Source organism: Chelonoidis abingdonii, chromosome 23 (genome assembly GCF_003597395.2).
Source record: "Chelonoidis abingdonii isolate Lonesome George chromosome 23, CheloAbing_2.0, whole genome shotgun sequence".
Taxonomy (NCBI): domain Eukaryota; kingdom Metazoa; phylum Chordata; order Testudines; family Testudinidae; genus Chelonoidis; species Chelonoidis abingdonii.
Window position 1 is genome coordinate 3,414,134 of NC_133791.1, and position 16,773 is coordinate 3,430,906.

Genomic DNA, 16,773 nt, shown 5'->3' on the forward strand with positions numbered 1-16,773 from the left:
GGAGCGGTACTCTCTGCTGTTCATGCTGGGCTGGGCACCTTAGAATGTTTTGGGAGCCCATGTAAGATCTATTTTATTTGAACTGAGGTGAAATGATATGAGGACACACCACACCTGGGAGTAGAGAGTCTGATGTATTAACTGAGCTTGCGTGACAACTGCCATCTTGGTTAAGACTATGGATTGAACCAGAGAACTCTGGAGCGAAAGCAAGTCTCGACAGCTTGCTCTAAAGATTAACTCATGCAGCTGGGACTGTTATCAATTGACATCTTTTCTCAATCAGACACAGGAAGGGATGTGTAGCCCACTCTGGGCAGAAGCATCATGCTGATTCGTAGACAGTTCCCTAGCCTTCATGCTCTCTCACTCTCAGTCCCCCACGTTTTCTTAACAAAGAGGAATTTGGACACCTTAGCTCAAGATAGCTACTTTCTGATTCAGGAAAGCATCGCCAAGTGTCTCTGTTCCATAATTACTTGGCTTGAGGGGTGCGGGGAACATCCAACAGTTAATAGCCATTACACTTACAGGCAAAATTCATTCCTTTGACTGCTGTCCCCATCATGTTCCTAATGTTCAGCCAAATGAGCCCAGAAGGTTATTAAAAAAATGGAGACGCTGATGAGTGTGGTAGGCAAAGAGAAATGTGCTGCAACAGACTAATTTACACATTCCGTTTCACAGCTTGTACCTCGCTGCATGTTTAATAAGATTATTGGCTGGTTCCCCCACCACAGACCCCCTTTGCTTAAAGGCAAGAGAGCTCTCAATACAGCACTTTTCATCTCTTTTCTTCTCCTGCCTGTCAGCCCAAAGGTTAAAAAAGACACTTTTTAATCTAATTGAAAATACATCCTCTTTTATGCAATCTGATCTTAGTGGTTACTAGTCACATTGCAATTTCTCAAGTCACTTGTCCCCTGAAGAAGTCTAGACTAGTCTCAGAGGGGATCTCCATAACAGCTCTCATTTCATGGTGCACTTTCTGTGTCACACTATGGATGTTTACTCTGTATGGTATCAGGGCTACTTTAGAAAAGCTCTCAGATCTTCAGCTGCAAGAATTCAGAACTTCCATGAATTCTTTGCATTGGTCTTCACTGCAGACAATGTTAGGGAGATATCCACATCAGAGCTATTCTTTTTGGTCAATAAATCCAAAGTACTGTCCCAAACTGATGTGTCCGTAGAAGAGGTTTTAGAACAAACTGAGAAACTAAAAAGTAATAAGTCCCCAGGACCAGAAAGTATTCACCAAGAGTTCTGAAGAAACTCAAATATTAAAATGCAGAACTAACTGCAGTATATAACCAATCACTTAAATCAGCCTCTGTACCAGATGACTGGAAAGTAGTTAATGTAGTGCCAATTTTTAAAAAGAACTCCAGAGTTGATCCTAGCAATTACAGGCCGGTATCAGGCAAACTGGTAGAAACTACAATAAAGAACAGAATTATCATATCGTATTGCTATGGAATGTTGGTCTGAGTCAGCATGGCAAGTCCTACATTCTTATATAATATCCATGGCCACTGAGTGCAACGTGTTTAGGGAGGAGAGGGAAGAACCTCATTTAGAGAGAATATGAAGCCACTCGGTTTCTGGTGTACTTTATCTTGTCAGCAGTTACAGGGTGGAGTATTTGAAAGGAACAGTATTAGGAGCTGGAAGCAGGACATCTAGGTTATCTTCCCATACCAGCCTCCGACTCACTGTATGACCCTAAGCAAGTACTTTCGCCACTGAGCATCTCATTTCCCCCATAATGACAATACCCGCCTCCCAACTTTAATGAATTATGTGAGGTATAATTGCTTAGAACCAGAAGTAAAAGTAAGCCAGTATGGTCTGGTATGGTGAACTGGCAAGAGCTGGTACACAGCCAACCGTTCCGGCAGGGGGCAGCTTCCCCAGGTAGCAATTTAAAAGGGCCAGATCCCCAGGCTCTTTAAATCACAATTTAAAGGGCCCAGGGATTTAAAGTCCCCACCCCTTCCAGTTAAGGCCCCACCCATTCTGGTTGAGGCCCCAGCCCCCTGCTCAGGACCCTTGCCCTACATACGGGTAGGTCTCTTAAATTACTTTGACCCCTGTTCAGAACATGCTTTAAGATCTCCAGAGGAGAGAAGCTCAGGCAGCGCAATGTGTTAGATTAGATTATTCTGAAAAGGAAGAGTTGTTAATTTCAAGTATTGGCCAAGACTGGCCAACCTAAAGCAAAGCTGAATATTGGTCCTGATGTGTTTACAAAGCAGGATATACATTTTCACTATATAATAAAAACAATCGTCTGTATTGCTTGGCTGCAAGCAACAATTCTGTAAGGGAATAGAGAATATTAGGATGCTTTTGGAGGAGGATATGAATTACACTTCAGCTACAGAACAAAGCACAGAAGGACCCTTGAGCAGTGCATGAAATTGCAGAACAACATAGCAGGCATGGTCTCTCAACCTCAGTTTAACTGTGAGAACTTTATGCTGCTGAGAAAAATGTCTCATTTGAACTTTCTCATAGGTAAAACATTAAACTATTGCCATTTGTTTATAAGACATTAGTTGTTCATTTTTTTAAGGCCAAGACGTGTGGACAAGAGTTGTTCCCTGAGCAATAGAGACTTGGAGAAGAACGGTGAGTAACAACATCAAACCACTGATGAATGTTTGCATGGTTTCCTGTGAAGAATTCAGCTCTCAGGCCTTTAATCTGGTCACTTGTCACTTCAGAGTCAGAGTTGTGGTATTTTACTGCACAGTTATTCAACTAGTGACATAGCAATAAAAGTTTCCATATTATTCTTGATCCATTAAACCAACAAAAAGCAGATGTGCAATTTAGTGTGACACTCACAGATGTGCATACACCAAGGCCTGAATCCAGAACCCACTGAAGTCAGTAGCTTCCATTGACTTAAATGGACTTTGGATAGGGCTCCAACTCTTTCCCAACACATATGCTCTGGGTATTGGAACATGATCAGTTACAGACCACAGATACCAATAATTACTTGAAATGATAAAATACTAAATAATCCATATTAAAAAAATAACTACACATTTAAATGCATGTATCTCATTCCTTGCTTCACATAAATTCATCTATTATCATTGATGTCACCGGAATCCTTGAAGTTAAACAGAGATTTGAGTTACTAACATACTTGGTTCCCTGTGGGTTGCAAAAATGAACTGAGAGGCAAATCTGAAAAAGTCCTTAACTGAACATATTATAAAGCAAACTACAGTTTCAGAAAGGAAATGCAGTGGGAAGGAAAAGGATCTGTAATGTTTATAACTGAGAGAGAGATAAGGCAAAATTTGTGTTTTTCCAAACGTCAGCCCATTGGGGAGCAACTTGAAGCAAGATTCTTCATATTTATAAAAAAGTGATTTTAACATAGTCCTGTCTGTGGGTAAAATTCTCTTCTCCCAGCTGCACTGCCAGCCTCCAGTGAATGTTCTACCCATAATTAGCATCAATTGCTATTCCACATTCAAAATGTGCACTAGAGACCCAGCATGCAAAGGAGAATTTTTCCCCTTTACTATTATATCCACTTTAAAACTCTTTTTATGTCCTATTATCTCCCAAAATATAACCTTTTTGTTTGTTTGCAACCTTTTGGTGAGGGGAATGGCTCTTCTTTGTTCTCCATCCTTTCAGAAAGGGGATTCTGTGTGATTCCCACAATGTTTTTTGACGAAAACAACCATTACAGAAAAGATCATAAATATACAAGAAGTTAAAGGAGAGAACACTGAAGGAATGAATTCAAGATGCATGTGTTCCTTCCTCCATCTCCTCCAAACTCGCCATGCCAAGGCCCAAATGTCATGTGACACAGACCCAAAATGGGGAACACACCAAAATTATTAATTCAGGCAATTTTAAATGCTGCAGAATTCCATCGTATTGTGTAATCAGTCTTTTGACAGCTCAAGTTTCCAGATTCTTTATTTCTGATGTAAAATAATTGTCCATAATAAAAGTTTCTGTCACAATAAGGGAGAGGGGTATAAGTAACTTTAACACTAAAATGAGTGACGTTCCTTTGTGATGAGTGCCATGGCTCTGCAGGTGTCCCACATTTCTGAGAAAGCAAAGGTCAGAGTAAGGTGAAGTGACTTTCCCTCACATATACCCGTTGCCCTCATCCCAGAGATGTGAAACATTCGCCATAATATTGCAACATCAGACATTCAAACAGCATGAGTGAGGCCCCAGAAATCATGAGATTAGTATAAAATCATGACTTTTTCTAAAACAATAAATGTGGGGTTCTTTTTGCTTTCTAGGCTTTGAGCTTTTCTAAGGGTCCCATTTCCAAGCTTTTGTTCACAACCACAAGGAACAAGAAATTTACTGTATTTTAAATTAAAGCTGAGATTCCTACATACTCCAATGACTCCAAGAACTGGAGCTTCATGAAAAACACTAGTCATTGCAAGACTCCCACCAGATGGCAACGCAAGGCAGCAAAAGCATGGTATCAAATATCATGTCAAACTGCAAAATCATTATCTTTTACATCTCATGATTTTTAAGCCAACCTTGTGACTATTTTGGAGTGGGCAAGGCTGCCTCATGATTTCTTAAAGCTTGTGATTGGCAACAGTGATTTAATCTCTCTGTGGCACCTGATCACTCCTCCTAGCCATAGGAACTTCTGTGGAGAGGAATTCCCCCATCAAATTGCACATACTTAGGGTTAGAAAAATGGATTTTATGGATAAATATTGGTAAACATTTTTTTCACCATCTGCAGAGAAACTGGTGAAAAATATTCCCATCAATAATAATGGAAATGTGCAGATAGTCAAAGTCAGAAAAATGCTGCTTGAGAACTTAAGGGAGTTTGATTTAAGCCCATTTACTTTGCATATTTTGACATGTGGTGTGTTGACAATTTCTGTTTAAGGCTATAAAGGGTGGATTTCTTGAATCTCAGCCTGGACTGTATTGAATATTCTCTGGCACCTGCCCCCAGTTTCCCACAACTGACAAATCTATAGGAATTGGAAACCCCACAATTTTATGCAACTGTGAAAACCTGAATCAAGATAAAAAAAATGCTTTAAACTGAACAGCAACACGAACCCTCCCATTGAACAAACACTGCATTCTGCCAAGCCTGTTTATTATACAAAGCGCCCACTCACTCAAGGCCGCTGTGCCCCTCATAAAGATGGCGGTTGTGTTCTCCCCTCCCCTATTCATGCCCCTCAGAAAGATGGCGTCCCCCTCCCCATGCGCTAAGCGCCCCTCACAAAGATGGCGCCTGCCCTGTGTTTTTTCCCACCCGCCATGTTCAGAATGCCCATCACAAAGATGGCGTCCGCTCCGTGCGTGGTGTAGTAGCGTGTGCGCGACGGTAGGTGACGTCCGAGCTCGTCCCGGAAGCGGCGGGGCGCCGGCTGGGGAGGGAAAGGCAGCTGGAGCTGGGGGGGCTTATGAGGACCCGAAAGGTGAGAAGGGCCCGGCCCGCAGTGGAGCTGCTCTGGCCGGGCCACCCACGCTCCCTTGGGGTGGAGGCTACACGGTCAAAGCCTCCCCCGAGCGCCCCACCCCCCCACAGTGCGTCCTTCTCCCCCCTTTACCCCCCACAATGCGCCATTTATCCCCCCCGGACTGCCCCAACCAGCGCCGCCCCCCACAGTGCGCCCCTGCCAGCGCGCCAGTCGACCCTATCATCCCCCAGTGTCCCCCAACCACACTTCCCCACAGCGCCCCAACCGCGCCGCCCCCCACTTCGCCTTGCCAGCGCCCCATTGCCCTCATACCCCCCAGTGCGCCCCACGCGCCCCCCCGACTGCCCCTATCCAGCCCCCCCAGTTCCACCCTTCATCCCCCACAGTGGCCCAACAGCGCCGCCCCCGACTGCCCCCCTTACCAGCGCCCCCACAGTGCAGCCCCAACAGCCACCCCCACATGCCCCCTCCAGACGCTGCCCACCGTGCCCTTCAGCACCCACAGCGCCCCAACCAGCGCCGCGCCCCCACAGTGCGCCCCCTCCAGGACCGCCCGTCACCCTTCATCCCCCCAGTGCTCCCCAACCAGCACTTCCCCCCACCTGTGCGCTCCCAACCAGCGCCGCCCCCCACAGTCGCGCCCCGCCAGCGCCCCGTGCACCTTCATCCCCCACAGTGACCCCAACCAAGCGCCGCTCCCCCAGTGCCCCCTCCAGCGCGCCCCCCCAGAGCTGCCCCCTACGCCCCCCAGTGCACCCTCCTCCCCAGTGGAGTGTCCCCACCAAGCACTCCCCCACATTGCGGCCCCCCAACCACGCCCCCAGTGGCACCGCTTCTCACCCCACAGTGCCCCCCTGCCGCGCTGCCCCCCACTGCCCCCTACGCGCCGCCCCCCCCCAGTGCCCCCAACCAGCGCTCCCCTAGTGCCCCCTACCGCGCCGCCCCGACTGCCCCCTACCCGCTCCCCCCCCGACTGCCCCCTACCAGCGCGCCGCAGACTGACCTACAGCGCTGGCCCCCCCACTTGCCGCTACCCAGCGGCTGCCCAGTGCACCCTTTTATCACCCCACAGTGCGCTCCTCCAGCGCCGCCCCACGCGCGCCTTACGAGCGCCGCCCCCCAGATCTGCCCCCTTCCAGCGCCGCCCAGTGCACCCTGTTTCATTTCCCCCCCAGATGATTCCCCCAACCAAGCATTCCCCCCCACCGTGGCCCAACCCAGTCACTGCGCCCCAGATCTGCCCCTACACAGACCCCAACACCCAAGAGCCACACACAACCAGCGCGCCCATGACCCTTCATCGCCCCCAGTGCCCCTTACATGCACCCGCACGTGCGCCCAACCAGCGCCCCCTCCAGACTGCCCCCGCCTACCAGCGCTGCCCCGACTAGCCCCTACAGCGGCCGCCCCCCACAGACTGCCCTACCCGCGCTGCCCAGTGCACTCCTCGATCCACCAGTGTTCCCCCAACCAGCACTTCCCCCACAGCGCGCCAACCACTCCCCCCAGAACTGCCCCCTCAGCGCCGCCCCTAGACTGCCCCCAAATCCCGCCCCCAGTTGGCCTTCCTCACCCCACAGTGGGGCCCACCAGTCGGCTCCCCCACAGGCCCCTCGCGCAGCGCTGCCCCCCCCCAGAGCTTGCCCCCTACCACACTGCCCCCCCGACTGCCCGCTACCAGCGCACGCCCATGCACCCTTCATCACCCCAGTTGCACCCCAACCCGCCGCCTCCCCCCACCATGGCGCCCCCCTACCAGCGCCGCCCCCCGTTTATAGACTGCGCCCCCCCCCAACGACCGGTCCCCCCAGAGTTGCACCCTTCATCCCCCAGTTGTCCCCCACCACACGTTCCCCCACAGCAAGTGAGCCCCAACCACACTGCCCCCCCAGTGCCCCTACCAGCCCACACCCCATGACTTGCCCCCAACAGCCGCCCCCCATTGCCCCTTCATCTTCCGCCAGTCACGCACTTCCCACCCCCCAGTGCGCCCCAACCGCGCCGCCCTCCCCCGACTGCCCCTCCTACCCGCCGTGCCCCTACTGGCCCCTACCCAGCGCCGCCCCCCCGACTGCCCCTACACGGCTGCCCGTGCACCCCTTCATCCCCCAGTGTCCCAACCAGCACGTCCCCCCAGCATGCGCCCCAACAGTCACTGCCCCCCCCGACTCCCTACCAGCCCCGCCCCCCCCAAGAAACGTCCCCCCAACCCAGCGCCCCCCCATGCACCCTCATCCCCCAAAGTGGCGCCCCAACCGCCGCCCCAGATTGCCCCCCTTCACGCGCTTGCTCCCCCACCTGCGCCCCACCAGCGCTCCCCCATCAGTGCGCCCATAGCAGCGCCTCCCCCCACGGCCCCTTACCGCGACCGCCCAGTGCTACCCTTCATTCCCCCCAGTCCCCCAACCCGCACTCCTCCCCACCAGTTGCGCCCCACCGCGCCGCCCCTCCAGACTGCCCGCCTACCAGCGCTGCCCCCCCAGATTGCCCCCCTACCAGCGCCGCCCCCTCATAGACTCCCCCAACCAGCGCCCCCCAGGACCCTTCATCACCCCATAGTCGCGCACCCAACCGCGCCTCCCCCACGTTGGGCAACCGCGCCGCCCCCCCCCCCAAGACTCCACTCCAGCGCTGCCCCCCCCAGAGCTGCCCCCCTACCGCGCTCCCACCGATCCCTACCAGCGCGCCCCTAGACTGCCCCCCAACAGCGCCCCCGGGTGCACCCTTCATCCCCAGGTGTCCCCCAACCAGCACCTTCCCCACCGTGCCCCCCAACCAGCATGCCCCCCAGACTGCCCCCTACAGCAGCCGCGCCCCCATAGACTGCCCCCCCAGCGCCCCCCCGTGCACCCTCATCACCCACAGTGCGCCCACCAGCACCTCCCACCCACATCCTCGTGCCCCCAACCAGCGCTCCCCCATATGCCCCTCAGCGCTGCCACCCCCAGGATGCCCTTCTCCTCTCTCTCTCCTCTTCTCTATCCTCCTTCTCTCTCTCTTTCATCTCCTTATCTCCCATAGTGCCCCTATCATCTCCCTATCTCCTCTACCAGCGCTCGCCCTCTCTATCCTCGCCAAACCAGCCCCCAGTTGCCCCTCTCTCTCTCTTTTCTCTCCATCTCTCTCCTCTTCAGGCGCTCTCTCTCCCTCTATCAACCTGTCCCAGACTGTCCCGGCTACCGCGCCGCCCCCTCATAGACTGCCTCCGCTCGCCATACCCGCGCCCCCGTGCACCTCATCGCCACAGTGCTCCTCACCAGGTCCCTCTCTGTCCTCTCGATACCCGCCGCCCCGCCATCTTTCCGTTTGCTACACACTGCCCCCCCAGACTGCCCCCTACGTGCCTCCCCCCATTAGACTTTGGCCCCCCAGACCAGCGCCCCTAGTCGCACCTTCTCCCCAGTGCCCCCAACGCACTTCCCCCCCAGTGCCCCAACCAGCATTGCCCCCCCAGACTCCCCCTCCAGCGCCGGCCCCCTTAGTACTGCCCCACAGCGCCCCCAGTGCCCTTGCATCACCCCGACTCCCCGGCCTAACAGCGCTGCCCCCCCGACTGCCCCCCTCAGCGCGCCCCCCACAGACTTGCCCCCTGTACCAGCGCTGCCCATGCACCTCTTTCATTCCCCCAGGTTCCCCAACGCAGCACTTCCCCCCACACCGCCCCCCAACCAGCACTGCCCCTCCAGATCTGCCGCCCCTACCCGCGCCCCCCCTTAGACTGTTCCCCCATAACCAGCTCCCCCCAGCTTGCACCCTTCAACCCCATAGTTTCGCCCCACCAGCGCGCCCCCCCATGGACTCCCCCTACCACGCTGCCCCCCCCAGACTGCCCCTACCACGCCCCCCCCTAGACTAGCCCCCACACAGCGCCCCCAGCTGCACCCTATTCCCCCTATGCACCCCACCAGCGCCTCCCCCCACAGTGCGCCCCAACCAGCGCGGCCCCCCAGCTCCCCCCCTCTACCAGCGATTCCCACCGACTTGCCCCCTACAGGCCGCCCCCCACAGACTGCCCCCCTACAGCGATCGCCAGGCACACCTTCATCCCCCCGTCCCCAACCCGACTCCCCCCCAGTGCGCCCCCAACATCACTGCCCCCCCAGACTGCCCCTACCAGCGCCGCCCCCCATAGACTGCCCCCAACCACGCCCCCCAGTGCATCCCTTCACATCCCACCAGTGCGCGCCCAACAGCGCCCCCCAGATTGCCCCCTACCAGCTGCTGCACCCCCCGCTGCCCCTACCAGACGCCGTCACCCCACAGACTGCCCCCCTACCAGCGCCGCCCAGTGCACCTTCTATCCCCCCACAGTGTCCCCCAACCAGCGCTTCCCTCCACAGTGTGCCCCAACCAGCACCTCCCCTCCCAGACTGCCCCCCTACAAGCGCTGCCCCCCCACAGACGGCCCCCCAACCAGCGCCCCGCCTCAGTGCCCCCCCAGAGCATCCCCACATCCTGCCCTGCTGGGAGCAGCTGCTGGGTTTGCTGGGCAAAGGTTAAAGCTGGTCTGTGGCCTCTCTGCCTCCCACATCGCAGAAGCCGCCTTGTTCCTGTCCAGATCTCTGGTGCTAACTCTAACCACTTTCAAGCTCCGGTGCAGACTTCTCCCAGGTGATAAAGAGTCGAACCTCCTGCCTAACGTAAGTGGGGAGCGGATTCTGCCTGAGCAGTCTGTCCTGCATTCCTGTGGGATCTGTGTCACAATCGTTTCCGTGATACTTTCGGAGAGTCCTTGTTGCCCGAATGGATGCTTCTACCACTCAGGATTTAACAAAACCCCCACATCCTTTCTGCATTGTAAAACTGCATCTGGTTTAGCTTGCAGATGGAGTGCCATATTCAACACGCCAGAAGGCTGGAAACAACGCAGCAACCCAGTCTTCATCTCATCAAGAGGTTGATCTTTGCAAATCTACTAAAACAGTGTGTCTGGTAGGAAAAACCTGTGACTTTCACTTTTTCTGAAATGTTTTAAAAACGTTATGTAAATTCATTTTGCAATGAACTGTTCATTTTGGAATATGATGTAAGGGATGTTTTGACTTTTAGTAGTAAGGCCATGAAAATAATATATTGTGCAAAATGTTTTAAGTTGCTTTCGCCCACTTTGTAATAATATCTTTTATTGGACCAACTTCTGTTAGTGAGAGGGACTAGTTTTTGAGCCCCGCAGAGCTCTTTTTCAGGTCTGGACAAGGTACTCTAGAGCAGGGATCGGCAACCTTTGGCACACGGCCCGCCAGGGTAAGGCTCTGCCAGGCCGGGCCATTTTGTTTACTTGCCGCGTCCACAGGTTCGGCCAATCACAGCTCCCATTAGCCGTGGTTCACTGTCCCAGGCCAATGGGGGCTGTAGGAAGTGGCGCAGGCTGAGGGATGTGCTGGCCACCGCCCTTCCCGCAGCCCCCATTGGCTTTGAACAGCAAACCGCAGCCAGTGGGAGCTGCGATCAGCCGAAGGTGCAGACACGGCAGGTAAACAAACTGGCCCGGCCCGCCAGGGGCTTTCCCTGGCTGGCTGTGTGCCAAAAGTTGCAGATCCCTGCTCTATAGCAGTGCTTCTCAAAGCCCGTCCGCCACTTGTGCAGGGAAGGCCCCTGGCAGTCCGGGCCGGTTTGTTTACCTGCCGCGTCAGCAGGTTTGGCCGATCACGGCTCCCACTGGCCATGGTTTGCTGCACCAGGCTAATGGGGGCTGCAGGAAGAGCAGCCAGCACGTCTCTCAGCCTGCACCACTTCCCACAGCCCCCATTGGCCTGGGACGGCGAACCACGGACAGTGGGAGCCACGATCAGCCGAATCTGCAGACACGGCAGGTAAACAAACCAGCCAGGGGCTTTCCCTGAACAAGCGGCGGCCCAACTTTGAGAAGCACTGATCTAGAGCAGTGATCCCCAACCTTTTCGTCTGGCGGGCGCCAGACAAAGGACCATGGCAGCAGTCGAGCATCTGCTGAAATGCTGCTGACGACAAGCGGCGTCATCCAGAGGTGATACCGCTGAATTTTGGCAGCATATCAGCGGATGCTTGACCGCCAGACAGGACGCATGAGCATGGCACCCGCAGGCACCGCGTTGGGGACCCCTGCTCTGGAGTGTCACAGCTAAATGCTAAGGGACCATTCAACAGAAATTGGTCCAATAAAAGATATTACCTCACCCACCTTGTCTCTTCAACATCCTAGGACTGACATGGCTACAGCTAAACTTTAATTAATGTACACATGATTATCCAGAGAGCTAGGGAGATGGAAATAAACATGCATAACATACATGCCTTGTATTAGCTATATAAATAAATATAGCGATGAACATTTAATATATTGACATATGGAACATTCATTTCTGCTTGTTAATGTGGATGTGTCAGTAATTTGAGGTACTCCAGATCAGAAAAAACTAATTCTGATTCCTCAACTTGTTACTTCGGGATATCAGGGTGGCGGTGGTGCATACATGCAACCAGTAGTGCATACATGCAAATAAATGCACTGACACCTTTTTCTTTTCGCTCTAAAATAAATTTTTTTGCATATTATGTCTCTACTAAGGTTGAATTGTCCAAGTTTTATACCATAAAACCTTGGAAATGGTTCTGAGGAAGAACAGCATACAATAGTGGAACACACTGAAAGTGAAATCCTGTTTTCCTGTTGGCCACTGTACTAGCATTTAACCTGTTATGTAAAAAGAAAAAAAAAAAGGGTACTCTATAGTAATATGCAATTTTATCTTGCAGTTTATAAAGTGGTGATTTATTTTTCCTTAAACTTATAGTTTCATGGTTAATAATGGCAATAATGAATAGTTAAGGCATTTTCTGGTCGGTTCATGACTGGTGAGGTTAATGACTCCATTCCTTCAGCAAGTCACTAATTACTAGGAAATAATGTGTCCTCCCCAGCAATCATTATCACTTACTTTCTGTATAGGGTTTTAACATTAATATATGTGCAATGTGGCCTACTTATGGCTGGTGTGGGAACCACAGTTCTTCTGAGGTTTAAAATCTGTTTAAACACTGCAACTGAGGGGGTTTTTTGGATCTAATTATAAACAGCTACAAAATGAGCCACCAGTGCGATAGATTTAGCTTGAGAATTTGTTAAAAAACTTTTTTTCATATTCGCTGTATTTACGTTATTTGATTATATGGCCATGCAAAAAACACAGTCAAGGGAACAAGTTTATACACTGTGGAATCAGTTTTCCAGATTTGTTCACAGCATAAACTGCACTGTGGTAAACCGTGTGTGTGTACTGTCTTGTGACTTCCTGTATAATAACTGTCTTGTAATTTAAAGTGTATAAAGTTCATTCTGTTATGGTAACTATCAAGAAGATTGTGAAAAATATGATGGGTGGTTATTCTCATGCTACAATAGTTCTGTGCTTTCCATGGGAAGAGGATTCCAAATGGTGATTGTTTGTTTGTTTGTAGTTTTGTGAAATGTAATTGAGTCAAATTTTAAACCCACTGTTTATCATAAACTCAACTTTCCTTAGGCAGTGCTCACTTCATTAAGCTGTTCAGCTTCATATCCAGCCTGTCACTAATGTTGTCTAGTGAAGTTTGTTTGAAGTAGACCTTAAATCTTCTTCCTTTGTGATAGGCTTCTTCACACAAAGCAACTGATAGACGCCCTTCAAAGAGGCTAAAATGTGAAAAAAACAGTCTAGTGAAACTGGAGTTACAAGAACTTGTATCTGGAAATGGAAGTGTTCCTCTTCTGAATGAACCAACGGAAACATCTGATGAGGATCAACATTTGGGAGATTCAGTTGACCCCAATATGAAGCCTTTACAGAGTAAAAGCAAAAGTGCTCCAAAGATTAATGAAGAGATACAGGGGAATGATGATGATGTTTCCATAAAACCATCTGCACTGAAGGGAAATAGCTGTCCACCAAAGAAAGAGGAAGATGAAACTTTCCTGCAAAACCATATCCCAAATGTGGAAGAGGAGAGCAGCTGTGGAACTGCGTATTCAGATGAGTCTGGGCTGGAGACCATGGAGCTCCAGAAGAAACCAATACAATTGGATAATAGTGCTCTCTTAGATGAGGACAGTAACCAGCCAATGCCAGTGGACCGACTCTTTGGAAACATGGAGTTCATGCAGGTTAGAAGAATAAAACTTTGAAGTGTTTTGTTGTTGCTGCTGTTGTTGTTGTTGTTTTTAATTTTGCTCTTATGAACTCCTTTCTAGCTTTTAGTCTATGTGTTCAAGGAATGTTAGAGTGGTGCCAAAATTTGACCAATATTGACAAATCTATTAGAGAAGCATCCTGAGCTATTGGATACAGCTAGCTGAAAATCTTTCAACTGAACAGTTTGCTGTTTTAGAAAAAATGCAATTTCATCTAAATTGAAACATTTCACAGGAACTTTGATTTTGAAAGGAAAATGTCTAAATGTTTTTTTCAGCTTTATCATTTTGTTTTGATAAGGTAAAATATTTCATTTCAATAATGTCAGATTTTTGACTTGCTATATTTTAATTGTATAATAATATAAGATCATCTTTCATATTGTAATGTAACAACCAAAACTAAACATTTTTACCTTAGCAAAAGAATGTTTCTGAATCAGGATTTTTGAGAATTTTCCCACAGAACAGAAATTTCCCACCAGCTCTACTAATGGATTGAGTATGGGACAGGATTTTGACTTCGGGACAGGATTTTGAGTTCTGTTCCCAGATCCACCACTGACACATTGTAATTTTGGACAAGAGCTAATCTCTTTCCCCAGCAGTTTAATGAGGAATAATACTTAATCATCATACAGGAGTAATGTGTGGATTTGTTTGCAGAGCACTTAGCCCAAGAATTTTTTTTCCCAAGTATTAAAAAAGAAAGCAAGCACCAGGCACTGAGGCAGATATTTTTTGCTCTTAGCATGAGCTTACATGAATAGTTTGAGTAGGCTCACTTCAGAGTGCTTCTGCTTTTACTTAAGATCTATGTGAACACAGTCAGCTGTAGTAGAGATGTTAATGTCCAGCATATACAAGTTGTGGAACCTGTATATAGTAATGTGAAATGTCTGTATGGGAGGGCTATTTGATTGCTACAGCAGCTGGCTTTTGTTAATAAATTCTCCTTTTTTAAAGGACCTCCCAGCAGCTGCAATCACGTGCACCACAATGAGCAGGCGGGAATTTAGAAAGCTGCACTTCATTGCAAAGGAAGATGACGACGACGATGATGCACTTTAAGCACAGAATGCAAAAAAGATAACTTTTTAAAGTGTTAAATTGTTTATTTTTCTACAAGTCTGTTAAAATAATTAGTGATCCTATTATAATTAGCTATCCTATCCATCACATTTCACTGGCATGACATCTTTCTAGAAGTGCCTTTCCTAGAGGGAAACTGTCTATTTCTGTAGGAATCGTAGACAAAACTCCAAAGTTGAGTGTGGAAGAGAGTGCCTTTACTAGTGAATGTGGAAGTATGAAGTCTGCAGGATTTAGAAACCACAGCTACTGATTTAACAGAATTAAACAATTTAACAGAATTAAAGGACTGGTTGCTTTAATAAACTAAGCAATTTTACTTTGTTGTGAAGAGGAACAGCTAACAAGAGTATTATGTAAATTTGAGCGCATACAACACAGGTCGCCGTGGGACTAACAGTTATTTTCTTAAAAAGCAGAAAAATCTTAAAAGCAAAATGTAACTAACACATTTGTGTTGTTATTGTATGGTGTTCTTCATAGGTGTCTAGTAAGTAAACTGCTGGTACCCAATACCTAAGAGGCAGTCCATCCTGTTTTTCTTGTTTAGTGTTATACCATTTGTTCACTTCTGAAACTAATCAGTTCTACTTACAAACCTTTAAATTGCAGTTCTGTTGGGAAAACTGGCCCTGTACAAATGTTAGTGTGGGTTCTGTGATTTGTCTCCAAATGACCAGATGTGCTTATTTTACAAACAAGTATGGGAGCTTTACTCTCTGTCTGTTCAACAAACTCCACCTGCCATCTGAGATATAAGCTGGGGTTTCTTTCTTTCATATATATTACCAGCAGTAAAGATACTGCAGAATAAATATTGCCCTCACTTATACCTATGTAACCTTACTATTTTCTTCAGTTGGTTTACACAGCTCTTACTGATGGGAGCTCAGTAAATAATTCTGTTGATGCTCAAGGAATAAAAATGAATCTCTGAGCTTTCTCCAACAGTTTATTACTAGATGAATGGTGTTGGAAGTATGGAATAAGGTCGGTCTGCATGATTTTCCAAGGTTGTGGTGGTTTTGGGAAATGAGCAGCTTCAAATGACTTCATGAAAATTATTAGTTCATCTAACTTTGGTAACACTTAATTGGAAGTGGTTATTAGGCAATAAGCGTCCAGATCTATATTTTTGGAAACTTTAAGTACGTGCTCTCTATATTTCTAGAAAAGTAGGAAATCTATCAGCAGATGGCTTACATAAATATTCCTTTCTACAGCTATTGCCTATTAAGCATCCACATAAAAGCTTAACGAATTGTATAGGGTATGTTCATTCCCTTATTTTCATTTCATCTGATATGCTATTGCTGTTAGCAATGTCTTACTACTTTTCCTCTTTTCTAATGCAATAATATAAAGGCATTCAATTTTTTTAAATAGTGTGGTTATGATTTTTAACAACTAAATCTTGCTGTGATCCCTATACCTTTGTCCTTCAGGCTTTTGGGGATTTATTTGTGAACCACTTTCCCTCATAAGTGCTTATTCAGGTGGAATAACATTTATTTTTAATAGCATCTTGAAGGGTGATGTTAAATTATTTAGGGAACATACTGTATAGACCACATTACATTTGTCAGCAGGGCAAGAACAGGATCTTCATTTGTTATGACATCTCCAAAAATCATATCCTGGAGTGAGTGTGTAGATTTCTTATTGACAGGTATTAAAACAGTTACAGATTACTGCTCAATTGTTTTGATTGTGTGAAGAAGTATATGTTTAAAAATTAACGGGGACAGGTACCTATTGGGACTGCCCTAGCCCTGCTTTAAAAATGCACCCGCTCATTGTATAGCAGCAATGCTGAATGGTTATTTTCTGAGTTTGTTACTCACTTTATTTTGTATATAGTAAAACTTCCCCACTTTGAACAATAAGATCGTACTTTTGTACTAATAACCTAATCCTACTTGGAGCAGTGTTTGTGGTGGAAGAGAGAGAGAAGTACATGAAAAGAGAGACCTCTCTAGAGAGAAGAGAAGAAATGCATGTTGTGAGTAGTGTTTCACTAAATGTAAAAAAAAAAAAACAGCTCTGTGCCACAAAGACATTATT

General features: G+C 48.6%; 1 protein-coding gene across 1 annotated transcript; it reads left to right on the forward strand.

Annotated features, from left to right (window-relative positions):
• The first annotated feature begins 5,347 nt into the window (after positions 1-5,347).
• Positions 5,348-16,400, forward strand: C23H1orf174 (chromosome 23 C1orf174 homolog). Its single transcript, XM_032763788.2, has 4 exons — positions 5,348-5,468; positions 10,290-10,403; positions 13,081-13,590; positions 14,584-16,400. The coding sequence occupies exons 1-4, from the start codon at positions 5,454-5,456 to the stop codon at positions 14,686-14,688; spliced, it is 744 nt and encodes a 247-aa protein (XP_032619679.1). The 5' UTR covers positions 5,348-5,453; the 3' UTR covers positions 14,689-16,400.
• The last annotated feature ends 373 nt before the right edge of the window (positions 16,401-16,773 follow it).